Source organism: Lissotriton helveticus, chromosome 6 (assembly GCF_964261635.1).
Source record: "Lissotriton helveticus chromosome 6, aLisHel1.1, whole genome shotgun sequence".
In the NCBI taxonomy this organism is placed as follows: Eukaryota; Metazoa; Chordata; class Amphibia; order Caudata; family Salamandridae; genus Lissotriton; species Lissotriton helveticus.
In genome coordinates, this window is record NC_136067.1 from 1841150737 (window position 1) to 1841175625 (window position 24889).

At 47.5% G+C, this 24889-nt stretch overlaps 1 protein-coding gene across 2 annotated transcripts in view; it reads left to right on the plus strand.

Annotated features, from left to right (window-relative positions):
- Window positions 1–24889, plus strand: part of VASH2 (vasohibin 2) — a 138503-nt gene that overhangs the window by 94395 nt on the left and 19219 nt on the right. For both annotated transcript variants that reach the window (XR_013596263.1, XM_078649758.1), the window contains exons 6-7: window positions 9577–9958; window positions 16081–16190. Coding sequence is in view for 1 of the 2 variants with exons in the window: in XM_078649758.1 (XP_078505884.1) it covers window positions 9577–9958; window positions 16081–16190 (492 nt within the window). In the remaining variant the exon portion in view is untranslated. The remainder of the gene's footprint in view (window positions 1–9576; window positions 9959–16080; window positions 16191–24889) is intronic.

Below are 24889 nucleotides of genomic sequence, written 5' to 3' on the forward strand. Positions count from 1 at the left end.
GCAACCGTATTTGGCCATGTTCAGATGGGTGCATGTTTTCTTTTTTTCGTAGGATAGGCTTCCAATAAAACAAGCATTGGCAAAGCCAATAGGTCTGGTTTATAGGGGCACAGAACGAGAATAAAATACATTGTCCCCTGTGTTTCCGCATAACCGAACCAATTATCCGAGTACAAATAGGACCCAACTGCAGCTGATCGTGAACCAGCTCAGATCGAGCGCTTTGCAGGGATCTTTAAGGGAGGGATGTCTGCTTCCTCTGCAGAGCTGGACAGCATGCATTGGCAAACTTAATAGCAATCTCTTTTGCAACCTCAAATCTCTTTGATTCCAAGGCAATTGACTACTAGATTGAGATTCCCACTAGCTGAGGTGTTCCATCTCTTCACCCATTCCTCAGTATATTTGGCATTGCGTTTGGCCACCCTGAGGAGGTGAAATGTGTTTTAATCTTTCCTTCAGCACAAGACACATTTCAGTATATTACTGGCATGGGTATAGCCGAAGCAGACTAGTGATGTGCTATGCTGCTGCAGCACTTTCTAGTTATGTTTTTCAGGAGAAATTTAAATACAATCCATAAGAACTCACAACTGGAAACTTGGTTCTTAACCATAGGTTGTAAACAATCCGTGGTGGAGCAGAAGGGATGTGATTGTTAGAGGATTATTTGCAGCCCATGTGAGGAAGCAGATCTAGATCAAAAGCCCTTTCCTCCATCTGGATACCCTAGATTAGGTTCTCGGTCTCCTATTTGATGGTAAAGTGTGGTCTTCCCAACCACAGATGGAGTTTTTTTAAATAAAAAATAAGAACAATTTCATCCAATCCACTGATGGTCTACTCAGTCTTTGTGTTTGCCTTCAAGGTTGTTCATTTGATAATCAATCAATCAGAGATTTGTATAGCGCACTACTCACCCGTTAGGGTCTCAAGGCGCTGGTGGTGCGGGGGGCTGCTACTGCTCGAAGAGCCAGGTCTTGAGGTGCCTCCTGAAGCTGAGGTGTTCCTGGGTCAGCCGTAGGTGGGTGGGGAGGGAGTTCCAGGTCTTTGCTGCCAGGTAGGAGAAGGATCTTCCTCCGGTGGTGGCTCTGCGGATCCGTGGGATGGGGGCGAGGGCGAGGTCGGCTGAGCGGAGCTGGCGAGCGGGGGGTGTAGAGCGTGAGTCGGCTGTTGAGGTATTCCGGGCCCGAGTTGTGGAGTGCTTTGTGTGCGTGGGTGAGTAGTCTGAACGTGATCCTTTTGCTGACGGGGAGCCAGTACAGGTCTCTCAGGTGGGTTGAGATGTGGCTGTGGCGGAGGATGTTGAGGATGAGTCGTGCGGAGGCGTTTTGTATGCGTTGGAGACGGTTCTGGAGTTTAGCGGATGTTCCAGCGTAGAGGGCGTTCCCGTCGTCCAGTCGGCTGGTGACGAGGGCCTGGGTGACTGTTCTTCTGGTTTCAGTGGGGATCCATCGGAAGATCTTCCGGAGCATGCGCAGGGTGTTGAAGCACGAGGAAGAGACGGCGTTTACTTATTTGGTCATAGTGAGCGAGGAATCCAGGATGAAACCCAGGTTGCGTGCGATTACTTTTTACCAATACTGCCATTTCTTCAAAATCAAATGCTCCAAAAAAGCTTGCAGGAAAAAAATTCAGATTAACTTCTAAGAGTATTGCATGAATGTGGAACAGTTTGACTTCATGATATGGGGTTATGTTGGTTTTGCTATCGCAGTGCTACTCCTGCCCCCTGGGTGTTTGTACCAACAATAGAGAACCCTGCTTCTAGACCTTGAGAATCGGGATAAACTTCTTCTATAGCTGTTTACCAGAAGCATTGTATGTCCTGTACCACCCACAGATGTGCATTTCATATGGTTGTATCCCTTTACCCCTTTTGGTGGTGCACTCTCCCCAGTACATTTTGGTATGCTGATCAATATTGATCAAAACTTGCTTCTATTATGCTCTGTAATTCCGACGGAATTCTATGGCACATTCTTTGAAATGCTGGATTTTTACATCTGTTCTGTTCTTTCGGATTGGTCAGCATATCCTGCAACACTTCAGATTTAAACCATCATGCCACAGATTGCAGCAACCTGCCCTGCATACCCTGTGCCTTTACTGCAAGGAGACTAATCATTCAATTAATTTCTGAGTTTTTGTGTTCACGTTGGATTACTCTGGTCGGCCTTCAAAGCAAGGATGACTTTATTTTGCAGATGTTGGATATAATCCGAGATGTCAAGCGGTCAGTACCAGCATGGTACAGAATACACTGTAAATGAAACAACTTATTCAAGGAGCCATCCCCATCATGTGTGTAAGGTGCATGACCGCTTGCTTCAGCTGGGTCAAAGTTTAGTAAATGGGGTGTAAGTGGCTGGAAGTGTAAGGACTCAAAGGGCCTTATCCGCTTCAATATGACTCCCCATCGCCTTCGAAGGTCCTGGGTAGTTATTCCACAGTGTGACTGGGCATCTCCCTCCTGGGTACAGTTCTTCTGATTCACTGCCCAAAGAAATTGAAAACCTCACCCTCTCTTGTAAAGGGATCCAGCTTATCTGTTCCAGTAGTTTGCTCTGTTGAATAGAGACAAGCTCCTCTTGTGTGTGGCCCATGGTGTAGTCCGAGCCTGACATATATGTCCAACTTGAGACCACGTCTCTCTACCAGTCAAGTATAGCTCCTTCTTTATGTAGAAGACTGTCAAAGATAAGGCCACTAAGTTAGTCAATGAAGGATGTAGTGTCTAGCAGTAGAAACTCCGCATCTCCCTGTGTTCAGGTGTGGTCTAACTCATCCCTGAAACGAAGGAAAACATAACACTCAAAACGTTTTTCGTTCTTCCTGAGCCTAACCCCACCTACAAGCTGCCGAGATCAAGTCTTGCTTGGAGAAAACTCTTGTATCCTGGCAATTCTACATACAAGAATATTTACATAACCCTCCTTGCTCCTGCACCAGATACTAGAGGTCCAGGATCCGTTCACCAGTGTCCCTCATACTTCCTAGCTCTGGACTTACTGGTGACAAGCTGATACAAGCTGTCGTTCTCCTCGAGTCACCTTGCTTCAGGAATGACCACAATTGGACCCCCTCTGCACAAGCGTTGACATTATTGCAAATATATCCTGTTTTCCTGAACCATTTTACCAGGGACAGCAGGTTGTTGATCTGGTCCACCCCCCATCATCTTGGTACCAGCTTTTCAAACATGCTATCACCCATTCTGGTTAAAAGATCTCTTCACTGTCAAGCTGAAGGTCAGGAAGACAACCTCCCCTAATACTCCGTAGTATCAGTACATCTCCTGGTGCTGGAGGACCTTTTGCTTCTTAGAACTGTTTGAATTGCTGCCTGTTGTGTGGTCAGTAGTCATCCGTTGTACTTTGCTATAGCTTTCTTGTAAAGCACTCTGTTGATCCTGTGTCAAGGTTCATGCTTTATAAATACCTTTTAATAAATAAAATCTTCAGAATCACACTTGGGTAACCTGAAGATTGACTCAGACACTTAATCTTTGACTGTGGGCATTAATTGTTCCACCCTTTCAAGCACAGTCTCACTGCTAGCTTGAGGGCACTGAGTGTGTCCACTGAGATTTAACACTCCTTTTGCAGCATGAACCCTTTTCTGGATTCTCTTGCTGGGCATCTATTCCGCTATCTAGTGGTTTGGTTTGGAACAGTCTCTCCCCAATGGGCGTCGTTGACCACCATTTGGTGGTAAGTCTATACCCCTGTGTGACTTCAGACGTGTGCCCTGTTCCTCTGCATAGTCGCCATCTTCAGATACTTTTTTTCCCTCCATTTGATATTGCAGTACGATGAAGGAGCCCTGAAGACTTTCTTCAACCATTGAAAAACAAGGACGTTTTTTCCACTGTCAAATGTCACTGGGAAGAACAACACTCGAAGGCCAGAAAAGGGGTTACCTTCCTGACCGCACCGGTGAGCACCACGTGATTGAATGATGCATAGACTAGTAGAAAACCCCACTTAAATTTTGTCAACTGACATCACAAGTTCGAACAGAGGGACCCCACAAGTTGTGCACCTTGTGTCTGCTGAAAGACCACAGCGCCAAGGACTGTTGAGGAAAAACTCAAAGAACTGGCACACCACACCATGGCCAATGCCCAGAGGAACCAGTAATCCCTCAAAGATCCAGGCCTCTCCAGTGAACATGAAAAGGGGAACGTCAAGGAAGCCAATCTGGCAGAGGGCGGAGATTCTGAAGCTGAAGATGTCTTTGACATCGAGAGGGTTGATGCCGCGAGGAGAGCGACTAGAGACACCACAAGATGCTAAGAAAGCTAAGTGGCAGAAGGTAATAAAAGCACCGAAAGGCACAGACTCTAGATTCTTTGAAACCACCTCAATGTCAAAACGCTTCACGATCGACATCGGCACAAGCAGAAAGTACCGCATGGATCCAGACTAAAGGACACAGATTGGTGAGGGGGGGGTCAAACCTTTGATGCCAGCAGGCGCACAAAAAAGGGGCAAAAGAGAGCGAGACGGGGAACCGAAGACCAGAGAACTGGTGGCCTCGAAGAGGAAGGCCTCTTTGCCTGAAATTGAATGCTCTAGGTTGCACTGAAAAAACACCTTCTGGAATCTAAAATGATAGCCCGGCGGAAGGAGTTTTACTCCTTGAAAGGATGCCACGCCCCTCAAAACCCTTTGAGTCGAGGTAGAGGGGTAAAGACCAACTAGATATTGAGGCGCCTTTGACTCGAACCACAGAGAGGAGCAGGAAGACCTCTTCCACTACAAAGAGGACAAATCCACCATGCATGAAGGACCTGGACAGTTAGACGCATGACAGGATCGCTACGATGTCGACCTCTATCCCTTGAGGTCTTTGCCTCTAGACAACTTATCCATGTAGAATGGACTCATCAAGAGGGCGGCAGATACATAATGGGGGTCAAGCTCGAGGAAGAAAGGGAGACATTGTGCTTCCTCCTGGAAACACTGATGCCATCCCAGAAGGTAAACCTCCATCTGACCATTCTTCCCAGCTTCTAGGACCGAGGTAAGGAAGCATTCAGGCACCAGCCCCGGCCAGGGCTATTACTAGAGTAGAGAAAAAATACAAACATCCCCCGGTACATTAGGGTAATGTACCAGCAGACTTCACTATAGTGGCAACAGCATGAAAGAGAAACAGTGTGCCCACACCAACAAGGCTGCCACCAGAAAAAAGAAAAGAAATGGATGTGATGGGAATGAAGATGGAAAGAGGAGCGGCTAAGCAAAGGAGAATTGAGAGTTCAAACTCACTCCTTAACTGCTATGGCCACCAACAATGGGAGGCGATGAAAGGCCTCCTACAACACCTTATGGAAGAGTTTAAAAAGAAGGCCAAGGCAGTGATACAAGAGGGCAACAACTTCACCAACTCCTGCCACAAGTCAGCATTGGACGTAGCAGACACTGCCTACAGACAGATCTGCACAGGTACCATCCTTGGGAGGCCCACATGGCTTAGTTTATGGATTCAAGTCAGAGGTGCAGGCATCCGTGATCAACAATTGTATCAAAGGGGCAGCCCTCTTCAGAACTGCGGTAGAAGAGGCACTACAGCAAATAAACGACAACAAGACCGCCAAAGCGATGGGGGCTTTGCAGTTCAGGGAAACCTTCAGAAGAGGAGAAATGCCCAACAGGGAGCCAGCAGACGGGAGGATTCACACAAGTCCCACAACAGCAGCAAGGCTTCAGCCAACGAGCCACGCACCAGCCCACCCAACAACAGTAGCAGCACCCAGTAAGACCGCCCTTTGTGGGAAACCAAGAGATACAGGCCGGCCTGCAAAGGGGAAGGGGGAGCAAACGGGTGACTTGCTATGCCAGCAGCCCCACCACATAATACCAGGGAGGGGGAATAGGAGTATTCCTCCAGGCGTTGTGGTCAGTCACTTAAGGTAACTGGATTGTAAACATAAGACCCAGTCGCTACATAGAAATTGCAGAGACACTGACGTCTGTTCCCTCAAAGGAAAGACCATTAAGGAAACAAGAACTCATACAATTGTGGCAGGAGGTCTAAGATCTAATCAAAAAACGATCCCCAAGGGAGGTGGGAAGAGGCATCGACTCAGCATGCTTCCTAGGACCAAAATAAGACTTAACACTGAGACCAATACTACAAACACAAAACGTCAAGATGACAACTCCACGAGAAGTGTTTCCACTCCTAAGGAAGCGAGATTACATGGCCACCGTAGACCTAAAGGATGGCTAACTACACACGACACTGAATCAAAGACACAAACCTTACCACTGAATGGTCTTGGGCAAGGTACACTACCAGTTCAGCATACTACCCTTCGGCATAAAATCAGCATGAAAGGTGTTTACAAAATGCCTACCAGCTGCACACCTGAGAAGACTGTTTATACATGTCTATCTGTACTTGGACGGCTGGTAGGTGAAGGCAAACTCCAGGCAAAAGAGCCACCATGACATACAAAGTATCATCACCACGGTACAAAGGCTCAGCGTCGCCAAAAACCATGAAAAATTATACCTGCATCCAGATCAGGTGAAAGTATTTCTGGGGGCAATACTGAAGGTTAGGGCAGCACACGCATACCCAGTCCCCAAAAGGAATAAAACAATAACAGAGCAAGCTCGTCTCTACCAGAAGGGTCAGTCTCTGATAGTGAAGACTGTCATGACATTATTGGGCATGATGGCATTGTGCAACCCCCTCATACAGCAAGCAAGACTGCATATGCGACCTATACAGAAATGGCTCTGCAACAAATGGTCACGAGCCAAGGGGAGATGGGAGGATTTAGTGGTTGTCACAGCAAAGATTCAGAAGGAGATGGAATGGTGGAACCCAATGAATGTGGGGGATAGGAAAACCCTTCAACTTACCAGCTCTCATTGTGACCATTAAAACTGACTCATCCCATGAATCCCAGAAGGGCTGGGGCGTACACATGGACAGCCTGAAGCTCAGGGGACTCTGGAGTCCAGTGGGTGCGGTGAAGTGCATAAACATTATGAAACTCAAAACAGTCTTCCTAGCACTGAAAGCCTTCCAGGCACACGTGAGGGGACAGACTGTGCTGATTCAGATGGACAACACAACACTCTTCTACCTCGAGGGACAGTCATTCTCACTTTCAAAACGAGCAAAGGAGATATGGAAGTGGGTGCTCCAACAGAACAAGACCCTAGTAACAATAAATCTCCCAGGAAAACAGAACACAGAGCAGACATACTAAGCAGAGAAGAAAACATCTCCCACGAGTGGGAGATCAAACAAGAGGTACTGAACGGTGTGTTCAGACACTGGGGCACCCCAAGCATAGACCTGTAGGCAAGTCCAGAAAACACAAAATGCAGAGACTTTGCATCCAGATTTCCACATCACCAGTCCAAAGAAAATGTCTTGTTGATAGACTGGTTCGGGAGATTTGCATACGCCTTTCCACCAATTACCCTAATTCCAAGCGAATTGGACAAGGCCAGACAGTCCAGGATCTGTCATACTCATTACTCCAGAAGGACCATAAGAAGCTAGAAGCAAGGATAGAGCACAGTACGATCCTAACGTACCTCACCCACCTACTAGACAATAGCCTGACCTCGCGTCAGTAAAGGTCCACTTGGTCATCATAGTCGCATACATCAGAGGAACGACCGGGAACAGCTTCCTCACACTAGAGTTGATGAAAAGATACCTGCAAGGCTCAAAAAGGGTGATATCACCGAGATCTGCACCAACACCAGTGTGGAACTTGAACACAGTATTCACATAACTGATGACAGAACCATTTGAGCCCATGCCTAAAGCAGAACTGATGTTACCAGCCCTAAAAACAGCCTTCTTAATTGCAATCACATCGCGATGCAGGGTGAGTGAGCTACTAGCACTCACCATCCTAAAACTATACCGTCAAATCCACATAACAAAGTCCTACTCAGAAAAAAAAACACCAGTTTCTACCAGAGCATCCAACTACTGGTCTTCAGAACACAAGTCACCGGCCGAAAGGGCACTGCACACCCTGGACGTGCAGAGATGCAAAAGTGATGAGAAAGAGGAACCAACTCTTTGTCCCCTTCCCCAGGGCAAACAAGGGTATGCCGGTAACAAAAGTAACCATGAGATGATGGATAGTGGAGACAATCCAAACTTGCTAAACAAAGGTAGGGAAAACTTGACCTGCACTGCCCAGGATGCTCTCAACTAGAAAGAACGGTACAACTGAGGCATTGCTGGCAAACGTATCCATTATTGACATCAACATGGCCGTGACCTGGTCATCCACACACAACTTCACGAAACGCTACTGTGTGGACGTCCAGATAAACAAGGAAGCACTTGTGGGACAGAGTGCTACAACACCTGTTAGCAAACTCTACCACATTTCAATGCATCCTTCTCACTGAGGCAAATGCTGCGATATAATTAATGCACAGCATGTGAATCCTGAAATGGATTCATGCTGCAGAACTAAACGGTTATTTTCCAGTAGGAGAAGTTTTACAGATTAAAGAGTTTTCTGGATTCACATGCAACCCACCTGCCTCCCCGTAAATGTGAGGGAACAAACAGGCAAGGTGAAAACCAGTTCAAAAGGAGGAAAGTTCCACCTAAAACAATCACATAAGGGGGGAGAATCCGAAGATGGTCACCACGTACAGGAACTTCCGGGGTGCATATTCGAAGTCCCACAGGGGATGGACTTACCACCATTTGGTGGTTGACGCCCACAAAAAAAAGCAAGAGAAGAAACCAGATATGATTCGGGACCCACCCACTAGATAGTGGAAAAGATGCATAGCATGTGAACCCAGAAAATTCTTCAAGCTGCTAAACAACTCATACTGGTGAGCATTTATTGTCTGAAACTGAGGGCGTCTATGTATTGCCAACAGGCCCTCCCTCTAAATCAAGCAGTTATTACCAAGTTCCCTTGCAGACTCTGCAGGACTTGAACTTAAATTGATATTCATCCATCTCCGTTTTTGACAAACTATAAGAGACACAAGGGGCTATTCCTTTTTTTGCCTCGAGTAATAACACTACTCAGTGTGTTGTGCTGGAGCCTATTGTAAAGGTAATAAAGAAATATACCTTGCGGAATCACTTTGAAATAGTCTTATAATTCAGCACAGGGCTACAATACTTTACACTCGAGTATATTTCCTCTTGCGATAACCATGCTGCTTTAAAATTTCATAGTAACCTATCATGTTTGTGGACTTAGGGGTCCTTGTGTACGAATGGTTGTATGTTACTTTAAGATGATTTTAAATGTTTTTGCAGCATGAGTTTATTATACAGCCAAGCAGCAAACGGGCAAGTAACTTTTGCTTGGATATCAAATGCTACCCTTCATATACATGTGAACTTGTTATTGTAACACGTGAGTAGCTTTTTGAACACTAAATGTTGTCTTTCCTATAGCTGTAAATTGTTTTGTTAAATTTATGGTTTTGAACACAAAAATCATTCTTGTGCCGCATTGAAAGGCCATCTTGTTGCCATTGTATGACGGTGTTGCGCTTTTGATTGCATTTTCAGTCTCTGACTTTTATACCTTGACACTGTGATCAGATACTTAACTAATGGTCAGCCTGCCGTGGAGCGATTTCCCATCAGCTTTAAAACACAATTCTCAGGGAACCATTTTCATCATGTGGTGCTTGGAATTTATTGCAATGGACGATATGGCACTCTAGGCATGAGCAGGCGGCCGGACTTGATGGACAAACCTTTGACCTTCCGGACACTTACTGACCTCATCTGTGACTTTGAAGACTCGTACAAGAAATACTTGCACTCTGTCAAAAAAGTGAAGATTGGACTCTATGTACCACATGATCCGCACAGCTTCCAGCCGATTGAGTGGCGGCATCTGGTTCTCAACGTAGGGAAGATGATGCAACCAGACATTAAGAAGGAACTGGAGAAGCATGCCAGAGATATGAGAATGAAGGTAGGTGCCTGTCCCTAAAGCAAATGCAGCTGCTGTCCCTGGAAAGTGACTTCATGGACCAGCATTAGCTTTACTGTCATTTGTTTCCTTTGCATTTATCCAGCTGTGTATCACTAATTATGTATCAAATGTGCCTGGATAGCATCTGCTCACTGTACAGTTTGGAAGCATGTCTTCAGCTTGGCAAGATAGGAAGGCGGAGGAAAGGGCCCTTCATGGCACTCCGCACAGATCTGGTTCCGGGTGGTTCATTTGCAGAAACTAAGCCTTAAAGATTGAAGTTTGTCCATGTGGCCCTTCTGTTCCCATCTGTGGTGAAGTATGTCTGACGGCCATAGACCCTTTCCACAGCAGGGCTGGGAACACTGTTGGAAATTAAGTTTACTGGTCCGAGCATTTCTGCTTTACTATGAGGTTAAAAGTGCAGTGCCTAAGGAGGGAAGGTAACAAAATGATCTCGTGAAGGGGGGGTGGGTGGACATTTTGGGGTCCCCTAGTTGAGAGACCCATAAATATCTCTCCTCCATAGTGCTTTACAGATATGCCTGTTGCTTTGGTACCCATAGCTGCGGTTCATCCACAGGCACAATACACTCCTTGGGTCGCTATGGCTACCACAGGGCATCAGAGACTGATACTTGGTGTTGATGGAATTTTTCAAGGCTTGCACAAGTGCATTTATTGTTGTAGCTGAAACCTGAAGTCCCAGTTTGATGCTTGTGAGAACAAGTGTATATAGTACAAGGCTATTGGTAGATAGGCCACTGTTCACATTGTTTTCCAAGAGATCCGTTTTATCCAGAACAGTAATGGCGAAAGACAGATGTGCACAGACATGTGCTCCTTTCTGGGGGCCATTGGAGAAATCTGCCTTTATTCGATTGGAGTAAATGCTGATGGCATAAAGGTAAAATGTCACAAGAAGGTTAATAAGAGCGTACATAGTGTAATATTCTTCTTTAGGGAAGATGCAGAATTTTGTCCCAGTTCTTAAAGCCTGATTCTGAAAGTTAATCAAATACACTCGCAGCTTTACCCCCTAGAGGAGATTTGTAACCTTAAAGTGATCCTAGTGAATCCTCTGCATGCTCTTAAAAATGTACCACCATCTGCAAAACCTGCTGCATCCTTTACAAAGCCTTCACGACCAGAACACCTGCTTATCTTGCAGACCAGCTTACCATGTCTGGTGGTTCTTCACACACCTACTGCTAGGACTCCATCAGACTGCAGACTAAGAAGCGTAAAAAAGAAATAAAAACAGGCTTCATGCCACATCTATAAACACAGGTCCTGCAACAATTTCCCGCATCTTTCAGGATTGCCCCAATGCTGCTCCAAATTAGGAAAGAATTGAAGAAGCATTTCTTTAAAGGACACTACTTTAAAATGTGTTGACTGTCCACGCCCCAGCTACCTCTCTGATCACTCGTTGACTGTATGCTTGTCTTTGAACTTTATGCTTGTCTTTGAACCTGTATAGAGTTCCACTGCCTTTTGGTTAGGTTCTTGCTTTCGAAATACCATATGCTCACATACATCTGACATTTCCAGAATCATCCCTGTTTAGTAATTCTGCTCATACAGGATTTCTTCAAATGAAACATTTTGCATGAGCAAGTGATGAGAAAATGATCATCTGCTTCTTATTTTCGCTATGGAAAAACCTCTATCCATAAAGCCCCTTGAATTATGGAGATTTTCACTTCCTTTCAAACCATGGAAATACACTTGGGACTATCTTTGACCGGAGTAGAGTTACATGAATTTGATTAACTAGTACAGCATTAGATTGGACAGCGGTTGCATTCTGCCACTGAAAGTGTGCTTGTACTGCACTTTATTACTTGTGGGACAGCTTATGTTCAGTACAGCAGGACTCCTTTGGTTATGGTGGCAAGCCAATGATTGAGCATTTAGGCCTATGTTGCATGACAGCTCAGATTACAGTAGTAGGTAAGGGTTTTGGTCACCCACCCGACAAACCCTGGGGGTAGAAGATTTTCATTGTGAAATCTTTGTGAGGCCATCATGAGAGAAGTTGTGTATTGTTTTACCTAGTGCAAATTGGTGCATATTTATAATTTAATAAATGTATGCAGGATGGTTCATATCTTATGCATACTTCAGTACGCCTGTGTTGATTTTGGTTTCAGGCCAATTTTAAAGACTGTAGGCCTTATTGGTTCATTGGGGGAAAGTTATGTCTATTTCGTAGGCTTGGTCTGATTATTATGAAAAGTTATGACAAAGCCAGTAGACCTGACTAGTTAATTGTAAAAAAGCATAAGTTAAAACCAAAGGGCATTTAAGGGTGGATCGGTATTGTGCTGTGCTTAAAACCTGCAGGCGGGGTTTAGTTGGGGGAAATCTCAGATTTCCGTAGTAGGCAGTGGTTTTGATATTGATGACCCACTTGAACAAACCATGCAGATACGTTTGTAGTAGGATAATCCTTATTATGCCTTCTTAGGAGGGAGTTTGTATTATTTTGACCACTAATTGTAACTTAATTACAGTATAATACATGGAATCCTGCAGCCCAGGTATAACAAGCATTTACAATGCAACGGTTTCGCCTTTGGAGAAGTTAGAGCTATTGGCATTGTAAATGACAAAATTTGTATTTGTGTTGGTTTTGAAAACAGATAAATAAATGGCATTGTCATTTACATTGCCAATAGCTTAATCTCTCGCAAATGTGAGAACTATTGTACCCTACGGACGAGCTCAGCAGACAGCAATTACTACCACCCACACACACACCCAGAGCCAGCCACACACACCCAGAGCCAGCCACACACACCCAGAGCCAGCCACACCCAGAGCCACACACACACCCAGAGCCCCCCCCCCACACACACAACCAGAGCAGTCACATACACACACCCACACTGGAGGAGTCACACACACACACACACACACACACACACACACACACTGGAGCAGTCACATACACACACACACACACACTCTGGAGCAGTCACATACACACACACCCAGGAGCAGACACACACACACCCATGAGCAGTCACACACACACACACACCCATGAGCAGTCACACACACACTCTGGAGCAGTCACATGCACGCACTGGAGCAGTCACACACTCACACACTGGAGCAGTCACACACGCACACACTGGAGCAGTCACACACGCACACACTCTGGATCCCTCATGTGTAGACAGCGGGTGAGATCGTTGGTGTTTTCATATATAGAAGAACGGGCAAAATGGAAGACTTTACTAAATGTGAATCTTTCCTAGTACTGATAAGATCCGTGAAATGTGTTTCCCTTCACTTATAATTTCCTGCTCATTTCTTTTGCGATACATAATATCCTCAAACAACGGAGCCTTCAAGGAAGCCTTAATTAATTTAATCCCAGAACCAACAATAAGCAACATCTGTCTCTGTTTTAGGCAACAAACATTTGGTATGACCATACTGACGTGGCAAGAAAATTTCTATGTGGCTTGACCCACACGTAATCTTTGGCATGCCGGGATTAATCACAACAAGAAGAAACATGAACTTAATCTGGTGTGACCATCACATCTTCTCTTTACATAACAACTTTGCAACTTGAAAAACCCCAGCAGAAGTGACACGAAACTGTCACCTACAGGCACCTTAAGAAATTAAACCTTTCAGCCCTTGAACATATCTCACTGAGACCTCATCTAACAAGCAATTAACACAGATAGCTAATGTCTACAACTAGCCTTCTAATGGCTCCAGCAAATACCAAAGAGGGCGTTCACTGACACAAAACACAGAATAAGGACTCCTAAGATAAATGAAATGATAAAGAAGCAAAATAAAAAAGGTACAACCTAGCGGGAGGCACACGGACAGCGGGAGGGGGCGGGCAGGCACACGGACAGCGGGAGGGGGGCGGGCAGGCACACGGACAGCGGGAGGGGGCGGGAACAGGGACGCGAACAGCGGGGGTGGCAGGAACACACACACACTCTGGAGCAGTCACATACACACACACACACTCTGGAGCAGTCACATACACACACACACACACACTCTGGAGCAGTCACACACACACACACCCAGGAGCAGTCACACACACACACACACACACACACACACACCCAGGAGCAGTCACACACACACACACACACACACATACTCTGGAGCAGTCACACACGCACACACTCGAGATTCCTCATGTGTAGACAGCGGGTGAGATCGTTGGTGTTTTCAAATATAGAAGAACGGGCAAAATGGAAGACTTTACTAAATGTGAATCTTTCCTAGTACTGATAAGATCCGTGAAATGTGTTTCCCTTCACTTATAATTTCCTGCTCATTTCTTTTGCGATACATAATATCCTCAAACAACGGAGCCTTCAAGGAAGCCTTAATTAATTTCATCCCAGAACCAACAACTCACACTCATGCTGGCACTCACACTCATGCTGTCTCTCATACAGTCACTCTCGCTCTGATGTCACTCATGCGGTCACTCATGCTGTCTGTCACACATACAGCTGTTGTGCGACCCCTCGCTTGCTATGAGCAACTGAATCGAGAATACTATTCTGCTAATGGTGTGTGCCAAGGTCCGCTTCCAGGTTGTGAAGTGAAGTTGTGAAACCAAATTTGGCCTCGATGTGGGTTAGACCTCAGCCTCCGGGACTACGAGTCCCAGAATGCAAAGAAAAATCCTACACTGGAGCAGCGAGTCATACGTGGACTTTGGAAGCCAGGCCCGCAGCTGTAAAGTTAATGGGGTGAGATTTAATGTTACCTTTTCGATGTGGGGGTAAAAGTCCTAGCATTTTGGAATGCGGAATGAAAATGCAATAGCGCCGACAGAAGCGCCCTCAAGAAGTGGGATCTTTTGATGGCAATATGCGCTAGTTCATGTTACTTACCAGAGGCGGATCCAATGATCTGCACGCTTCTGTGAACCGCCCACCCTCCCCCACCCCATGTGTCCACTGAAGGTACCAGTCTGATCGAAGATCTGCAATGCAGTCTAGACTTTAACTCACACACTATAGCAGTTGTGATGTGACCCGCTAGTGGAACCAAAGCAGCCCGACGATCACACCAGTCCCCAATGGCCACAACTCCCACCACAACATTCAGGTTTCAACCCATTTCTCTTGCTCGCTCTTCAAACACAAACATCCCAAGCAATATCTATAGCATGCAATTGTTCGAACAGTAAAATACATGCAACATCGGGACAAAAAAAATCTAGCGGGAGGCACACGGACAGCGGGAAGGGGGGCGGGCAGGCACACGGACAGCGGGAGGGGGCGGGAACGGGGACACGAACAGCGGGGGGGGCAGGAACGGGAAGACGGACAACGGGAGGGGGGTGCGGGAACACACGGAAAGCACTCACCTGGACTTCCTCCGGCGGCGGTCGGCCGCGGAATGACGAAAATAAACCTCGACGAACAGAAAAATAAACCCCGCCCACCGCCGCACTGACGTGACAAATGGGGCCAGATGAGAAAAATTCTCAAACGCCCACGAGTCGCCTCGCAGGATGACGGACGCCTCTGTTTCCCAATGGCTAGCGTCCATTTATGGAGCTAGCCAATGGGAAACCGAGGCGGGACGAAAAATCCATACTGTTGCAAAAGTTTTCGCCTGGGGCGGAGCACTGCGTGCTCTCGCCAGGTCGAAACCTAAAAACCGGTTTCTAATTTCGTTATTACAGGTGACTTGTGACGCACCTAGTTGCCTATAATAAAGAAATTACCACATGTTGCTGTTTAATTTTGTTACTACAGGCGTGTGTTTAGGCAGCAGCATATTTTCTGTTTCTACTTTTATTTTATCTTGCATTTATTGAGTTTGTCTGTTTTAACTGTGGTTGCATAAGTGGGTGAGGGAAAGTAGACCACTGAGTGGATGAAAGGATGCATGAGTGCCTACTAAGTGCCTAAACCCATCGGTAACTGAAGAGGCACTTTCTTAGCCAGCCCTATTGGCATTGCCAATGTCTGTCTTTTTTTCAATGTATCTGGCACTTTGTTACTTTGAACTTGGGGGAATTATGATCAATTTTAGATTGGTACGTTGAGGATATTCAGTTAAACTAAACAGTGTGAGTTCCTCAAGGTGTTTTGTTATTATTCCTCCAGATACTAAAGTCCTCAAGTACCCAGTCCCCAATCAAAGACCGAAGAGGAAAGTCCCTGTCCCCTCGCAGACGAGTGAGTCCACAAAGACGAGTTTGCAGAAGAGACAAATCGTAAGTATTCATGCAGCTGTTTATGTACTTCAGCACAGTGACGTGAATCCTCAATGACCTTTGATTCCAGTTCTAGCCTCTTTCATTTGCTACATTGATGCACTGACTATCTTGTAATCCCTGTGTAGTTAAATTGAACCCACTGGCTTTGACCCCTCTAAACAGTGATCATTAAAGGGAAAAGTCACGGCTGGATGAGATGTGCTTAAAGCATGAAGGCCATTTTCAAAGTAATGGCATTTACACTAGAATGATGAGTGTTCAAGAAATGACTATTTAAAAAAACATCCATATCGTTTATTCTGTGTATCTCTCTGAGACAAAGTTCGCACGAGTGACTGAGTTTCAACACCTATTCGTGCAAACTGTGCCATTGTGTGCTGTAACGAAGCATGTGAAAATCTGATCATAATCTGTTTTTGGTTTATATTTTCTGTGTTATAATTATTTTGCAGTGACACTTTGTTGAGATTGATTTCAGCAGGCATGCTAACTCTTTTACTTCATGAGTGATTGTTCTTAAGTAAGCTTTCAATTCACTTTGGGATATTGAAGTTCAAGCGCTTTTGGGGCGTTTAGAGCTTTCAACTTTCTCTCCCAAAGTCTAATTTAATTGAGCAAACTTTTAATACTAGCTGTTTGGTAGGCAGTGTTTTTATTTGGACTTTAATCGGTTCATATTTGTCCTACTGAATGTAAACCGGTCAGTTGTCATGTATTCCACCTTCCGCAAAGCCTTGAAGACCTTTTTACTCCCTCAGGCTTTTCCCCAGGTTTCTGTTTAGTTTCCAGCCACTGCTTCAGTGACTGTCCCCGCTCAGTGGGCTGTCTTCGACTTTAGCGCCAAGAAACCGTCTAGGTGTATGCTGCGCTCAATAAATATTTTAAACTTAAACTTAAACTGTCATACCTTTCTTGCTATGACGCTGCAGACCACTCTGAACATGTTTACCTTTATTGAGTATGTAATGGAAGGAGCACCCCCCAGCTGTGCTTGGGTGAGGTCATATCATCTCTGCTGTGCCACCACGGCATCGCATTTGCTGTGAGAGTGCGCAAGATTACAAGTGAATACCAATCTTGATGGAGGTGGTACTGTATAGGCGATAGGAGTAACTTAAATTGTGAAGATGGATTTTATCCCTAATAATTACTGAAATACTTTTATCCTAAAATTAAATCCTTAAAGTTTACCAATGGTGCTTAATAGGTGTAGTTGAGAGTTGAAGAGTCAAACTAAAGGCACTCTAGCAAAATGAACTGAAGCCACGTGCTCCCTCATCCGTCTTATGTAAAATGCTTTGAAAAACATGTTTAGTGATTAGTTCAGGGAGGGTTAGCAAAAAAAGTAGGCATTAACTCTTCCCGACCCATCACAAAAGGCAGTGAGGTCTCCTCTGTATGGCCAACGATTGGGTGAGGATGAAATGAAGCCCTTCGCCAGAGCATGTTCTATCAATGATGGGCTGTGCTGACTGGAGACAGACTACCAAGGGAACCTGACAATTGGCATCTGTGACCACCTAACACCCTTGGTGTGTTAGTGGAGAGACGCATACTGTGTACGGGCACATGAGGTGTGTATGGGCTGCAGAGTAGCCTCACATATTGACAAATGGGCAGGATGTGTACATATGATGGCTGTTAACAGAGAAGCGTATTCATTTAAAGGTCTACAAAACCAGTGCATGTCATATATTCCAGAAATGCACCACCCGATTGTGGAGCTCGGTGGGAAGAGTGTTTGCATCACCACTAAATTGTGATCACTGTTCTACTCTACTATGGAGACTGGAGGGCCGTTCGAAGTGGTTGCTGCCAATATGGCAGACTTGCAATTTGTGTACTTGCCGTGCTCCTTCTCTTCAATCCGTGTTAGCCTAAGGTTCCCTCTACAATGGGCCATTCATGTCCTTGTTTAGCATATTCAAATTGAGCCCCTCTTCCTGTGTATATAGTATTACTTGATTACCTCTCTCAACTTTTGGGTGGATCCGGCACAGTTCTCTTTAAGCCTGAGCAAAACCCAAGATGGCAGCTACCGTGGAGCCACACCAACTTGGGGGGTCCAAAGAAGCCGCTTAGAACCTCAAAGCATGCCTGATGCAACTGTTTCTTTCATGGTCTCAATATGCAACAGTGTGTAGCTTGTGGCAAGCTGTGGTGAAGCCAGGTGACTTCTAAACAAGCTTGCAGGATCCTGCTTGAGTGGCAGTGTGGAACAGCAGCAGTGGCCTTGAGTTACCTGCTTGTGAAAAGTGAACCGAGGAAAGGCTATTGAATTAGTGGCGGACAGGTGGAGTTGGGTTTCCCACGCCTTTACCTCTGCAGCATGTCAGTGGATGTCAGGCAGATGGTGCGGCAGCATGCATGACCGAAATTAGTACCCTTTTGTAAAATGATTAGATGCGAAAAGGGGTGGCTAATGGATGACCTAGTCAAATGACTTCAATGTGAGCGTGGGGTGAAACCACAAACTACACTGGCTTTCTTGAAGGAGAGGAAAGCCCTTGGAGAGTGCCTCTTCCTTTACGTTTATAAAATAGTAAAGATCAGAGGAATTTACCAGTGTGAACAAGGATACTGGAATTGGTGGCAGGAGTAACACAATTCTTGCAGTTGAGAAGTGAGACAGACCCACAAGATAAACATGGTGACTGTGTGCTACATGTATGAACCTTAGCAAATTTGAAATATAGATAAGGTGGAGGAGCGGATTCTGACTTTGTTTCTGGAAAGGTCCAATTGGAATGGAACTTAATTTACCATGCTCTGCCTAGCCCTGTTCACCCTGCAAAGGACGCTGTTCTAGAGCATTGAGGAGGGTCAAGGAATTGAAGTCTACTTGAAGGCAGGTTTGCTTCAACTAATGTTTGGGTGTCAAAATGTGTGTAGGTCATTTCTTCCATTTGTATGGTCTCATGGATCTTCCAGAAGCTGGGCATCGTTTCCGGATCCTTCAGGGATTTCTCATTGACTGGAGTCCTGGTGATCCTGTGTGGTTTGTTTGCCAGTATAGTTGCAAATGTGAATGTTCAGAGTATTGTTGTGCGATGGTTTATTGTGTGTGTCCCACTGTGGCTGGCAACCAGAGTGAGTAGGGAGCCTACTTGGACTCTGTTCATTCCAGGGGCTCTCTTCTTGCTTTTGGGTGGTGATGGTCGATTGCTGTGCAGCACAGAAAGGGGTTGTATGACGGTACAACGCATGCTTTTACAACGCGTACCGTTACGACGCAGGTTTTACAACGCAAGTCGTTACAACGACTTGCGTTGGGGGGCGCTGGATAGTGAATAGTTTAATTTACTATTCCAACTCCAGTCCCCGTGGATAGTAGGGAAGGTGTTGGATAGTAAATTAAACTATTACCTATCCTAGAGCGCCCTCCAGCGAAAGTCGTTGTAATGACTTTTGTTGTTAAACCTGCATCGTAACGGTACATCGTTGTAAAAGTTCCGTTGTAAAGGACGTTCCCCCACAGAGGGCGGTTCTAAGTGGTCCTGGCATTGCATCTCTGGACTGTGGTTCTCCTCTGCAGGCCGGCTTTCTGGAAAGATTGCCACGCCAACCAGAGTTGGGGCATTATATCAGAGGATGTTAATTGCTTACAATACTTTTCCAGGTCAAGTTTTGCATTTCTCCTGTTTAACCTGTACAAGATGGCGTCTCGAGAATTTAGCTTAAGCTTCTCCAATTCAACATGACACAGTTCCTGTGGGTCATATCTTGTATTTTTAGATACTAAAGGCTGCAGAACAGTTCAAGTCTTACAGTCTGAGTGACTTCGCCAGTTCATGTCAGTCCTTACTCAAGTTGTTACTGTATTCCAGCCCTTTCTCGTCTTACAAGACCTTTTTGAGCCAGTAGGTTTTAGGGTTGAGCCTGGGCAGGGCATGCGCTGCTCTGCGAGGCATGCTGTATTCATTTAGGGACTTGAAGCTCCGCCCACTCCTCACCCATATTTTTCATTGGATTGTGTCCGTGTCCACTGTCAACTGTGGCTGTTCATTGGTCAAAAGGCTTAGTAGTCCCTCCTTAGTACCGTCTTGTCTCATTTTGTAACCTCCCATGGCGACACCCCCTTTACATGTGTTGTTACTCAGTAGGCTTTAATTATAGCCTCCAATCACTATTTTCTCAAATAGATTTGTCTGACACGCTCTCTTCTAACTTTTTTTAATGTATTTTTTTATAGCAATGATGCTTGCAGTTGCAATGCAATAGGTCTCGCATTTGCGAGAGTTTAAGCTACTGGCATTGTAAATGACAATGCAGTTTATCTGATTTAAAAACAACATACAAATAAAAGGCATTGGCTTTTACAATGCCAATAGCTCAAGTCTTGTAAATGCGAGACCTATTGCATTGAAAATGCTTGTTTATTGTTGCTCCTATGCAGTGGTCCCTTGACAGCTACCTAGTTCTTCTCCGTGCTATAGTGCAGGAGTGATGTGGCTACTGGTGGGCATCGCCTACTCCCAAGACAGAGTTTGCTGAAGAGTCAGCATCCAGTCTTGTATGTGCAGCAATGTGGATTGCCTTGAAGTGCTGGTTGTGACTTAGCTAACCTAGTCTGTGAGTATATAAAACGTACTCACTGCATACAGGAGACGGGCAAGGGCTAAGGAGCACTGTGATTTAAGAATCCTTTGTCTACACTGTTGCCATGGCAACTCAGCACCCATCCTCTTCTTGCACAGTACTGGTTGGTCCTCCTCAGACCTCATCAGCACGACCATCATCCGAGGCCTGACCAAAGTAAACCAGCTGCCAGGGGAAGAAGTATGGAGTTACTTCAGTCTCTTTCTGTAGGGGCAGTGGGGAGCAGATGGAGTGCCCAGCAGTGCCTCAGAGCCCCCTTATCTGTGAACCGGTCATTTGACAAGGGGGGACCCAGGGAGAGCCAGGCGCGAGCTGGTCTCTCCCTGGGCGTGTTCGCGCGAGAATCAGTTAAGCAGGTGGGGTTGATTGGGGGGGAGGTATTAAAGGGAAGTCAGGCTGGCGGTTGGGCACGGCGTTAGAGGGAGGCAAGGGAAGGGAGGTTCTTTTTGCCCCGCCCGCTTACTGTTCTCCATCAGGGGGGCCATGGAGGAGGCGGCGGAGGTCGGGCGGGCTGTCCGGGCGCTTTACGACGCCGGGTGCTAGGACCTCAGGTTGCCTGGGAGTGCCGGCGGTAGGCGTGGGTTGGTTCGGCCGGCCCCTTTCTCCCCCCCCCCTCTCGCAAGGCTGCTGAGGGCGGGCCGCGGGCGGCGGCTGCTGGTGTCGCTTGACATGGACGACGAAGGCGGCGGAGGGGCCGCCATGCCGGCGGCTTTCCAGATGCCGGCCCAGGTTCCTGCGGACTCGGGGACCCCGCCGGCGACCCGGGCGCCCGCCAGCAGGTAGGCCTTTGCCTTTGTGAGTTGCTGAATTGTGTGGGGCGCCCGGGGGGTGGGCGGGGTCGCTCCGTGGGCCGGCAGGCCCCGCGTATGTTTGGGTCCCCTCCTGTCAGGACCAGGAAGTCTCCTGTTGTTGCTGGGGGCCCGGCGGGGGCGGAATTTTCGGCCCTACGTGCCTCACCGGGACACATGTTCATGCTCCTCTCGCCGTGGGCCCCTCACCCTTCAGTGCCTGGTTTGTCAGGCGGGGCTTCGCCCCATTTGGGTGATTGGGCAGCGCTCCCCGCCGCCTCGCTCCACCCCTGTGCTTGGGCCAAGCCCTCCTGCATTTTACCCCAGCAATTTGGCCCAGGGCTGCCCAGCATTGCCCCCACCCCCTTTTTTTGCTGTACTTCTCTTCCCCCCCCCCCCCCCCCCCCCCTCAGCCCCCCCCTGACTCATGGTTTCTGGTTCCGCTGCCCCCCCCCTTGTTTCCCTCCAGCCTCTGGCCATGGTGGGCGTCCTCTGTCACCAGCCCGGTGTTGTTCCCGGCTCGCCGCGGGATGCCTGCCGCCCCCCGGGGTGGGTTCGGCGCCTGGGTTGGGTGGTGCCCCTGGGTTGGCGCCGGTTGCTGGGTCCTCTTGGGGTGTTTCCCTTGCCTCTGTGGGGGGGAGGTAGTTTTTGCGGATTTTTCGGTCTGGTTTGAGCGGCCGCAGTTTTCGAGCTGTTCCTCCGGCTGAGCGGCTGAGGACTGTTTCTTCGGGCTTGGGAGCTGTCCCTACGGCTGTTTCCAGTGGTGGGATCACGGGAGAGGGATCTGGAGCGGATCTCTCTTCTGGAAGTTTTCTGCGCGCGCGGAGCTTTCATGATGTTGACTGGCAGTTTTCTGATGGGGGAATTGTTGATGGGGCGCTGCCAAGTGGCAGGGCAAAAGTTTTCAATTTTCTGGGAAGATTTCTATTTGGATGTACAAGATGATGAATGGGTAGGTGGGGAGTTTGCGGGGTAAGGGAATTGGGCTTTTGGCAGCACGGGCCCAGAGGGGTGGGCTGGGGCAACCCCCTGTTTCTCGTATTTTTGCAGGAGTCATGTGGGACCACGCGGCGGTAAGTGACACAGGGGGAGTGGGCTAGCTAACTGGATGGTTCAGCGGAAGTCGGCACAGTTGCCGGGAGGTAAAGATGGTCCGTGTGGAACCCTAGGGAGAGTCTCCCTGTTACGAGTACCACATCGTTTTGGTACAGGGGATGGGGTTCTTGGTGAGCGAGTCGCTCTGGCAGCGGGGCTTGAGCGGCCTGTGAGTTTTTGAATGTTTCTGATGTGCAATCTACAAGGGATGTTTCTACAGTTGGGGATGGGGTGGCTGTAAAAAAAAAAAAAAAAAAAAAAATTGTCACGCAGCAAGGGAGAGTCTCCCTGTTAAGAGTATAAGATTAATTGGTGCGGGGGATGGGATTGTTGGTGAGCGAGTCGCTCTGACACTGCGGCTTGAGCGGCCGTGGTTTTGAATGTTTCTACTATGCAACCTACGGGGGAAGATTTTCTACAATTTGGGGATGGCGTGGCTGTTCAAAACATGGTTGCGGAGGATAGTATCCTGCCAAACCGATTGCCACGAGTGTGTGCAGTGTGGGGGGGGGGCGGCATGCTCTCACACAGTGTTTTCACGGACTGCGGGTTGCAGGACGGGGGAGGGGTTCAGGGGGTAGGTGACAACCTCCGCACTTTGCACATGAGGGCTCCTACCCCTATTGAGCAGCACATTCTGATTCTGCGGTTGGTGGACTATCCTGACTTTGGGGCTGCTGCGATTTTGTTCTGGGTTTTTCAGGGTTGGGTTTCGGTTTGGTTATCAGGGTCTCCGGGTGGGGTGGTGGTCTGACAATCTGCGGTCGGTGAGGGAGTGCTCTCAGGTTTGTGCAGCAGAAGTTGGATGCTGAGGGATCGGTTTGCAGGTCCTTTTTCTGAGTTGTCCTCTCTCTGATTGGATCGTCTCTCCACTGGGGGGCGGTCCCCAAAGGGTGATGGGGGAGTTTTCACCTCCTCCATCGTCGGTCCTGGCCTGGAGGGTGCATCCGTCACCGAATTCATTGACCCAGCTGCCTCAACCGTGCCCTATGCTTCAGGGGATGACGCCTTACGGCTCGTTCGCTGGGCAGGCGTTGGGGGTTTTTTGCTGGCAAAGAGTGACATCAGTCGGCTTTCCGGCTCCTTCCGATCCCTCAGTGGTTTTTTGTTGGGTCTCTTTGGTATGCATTTTGGGGGATGTTTTTATGTTCATAAAGTATTACCCATGGGCTGCTCGGTGTCATGTTCCCTCTTTGAGACCCTCAGTACCCTTCTGCAGTGCGCTTCAATTTTTGTCAGCGGCTGCTTCTTGGTCTGCCATTACCTTGATTAATTTCTTTTACAAGGGGGGGTGGGGGGTCAGTCCGGGCAGTATCAGGCGGCTTTGGTAATCTTTCGGCTATGACCGGGGTTTGGGCTTTCCTCTGGCGCCGGTTACGGCCGAAGGTCCCTGTACATCTCTGAATTTCTTCGGGATTGCGATTGATACCGCGACTATGCTGCTGCGCTTGCCTGCTGCTATCGTGCGGGAGATGACTGATTTCATACGCTTGGTGTTGGGAGTCCACGAAGTGGGCGGCGGAACGTACGGAAGCTTTTGGGGTGCCTCAATTTTGCTTGTTGGGTCGTTCGGGCGGGTAGGACGTTTTTGTCGACATCTGGGCCTCTCGATGTCAGGCGCCGGCATTCCTCATCATTCGTGTGCGCCTTACAACTGCTGTCCGTGCTGATTTGACTATCTGGTTGCGTTTCCTGCAAGATGTCAGTGGCGTGTCCTTGTTTTTTGCGGATGAGGACATGGTGTGGCAGGTGGCAGCTTTTTCACGGATGCATAAGGAGCTCATGGCTTCGGAATATTGGGAAGGTCGTTGGTGCGCGGCTGCTGGCCAGTGCGCGGGAAAGGATACGGTCGCAGCATTGCGTTTTTTGGAACTCTTCCCGTTGTGGGTTGCTCTGTGTATCTGGGGGGGGGGGGAATTCAGATTCGCGCCGTATTGTTTCATGTGGCCAATATAGCGGTAGTTGACCTTGTTCACCAACAAAGAGCCCGCGATTTGCGTGTGCTACAGCTCCTGTGCGGCTTCGTGTTGCGGTGTTTCTCAACTGCATATTGCCTTGGAGCTCGGCATGCTCCGGGAGCCATTAGTTGTGTCGCTGATTCTTTATCTCGCTTTCAAGGGTCCGTATTCCGCGAGTGGGCTCCCGGGGCGGATCTGGCACTAACGGCAATTCCACGGTACGTATGGGACTTTGGGAATTGAGGGTCCGCCATTT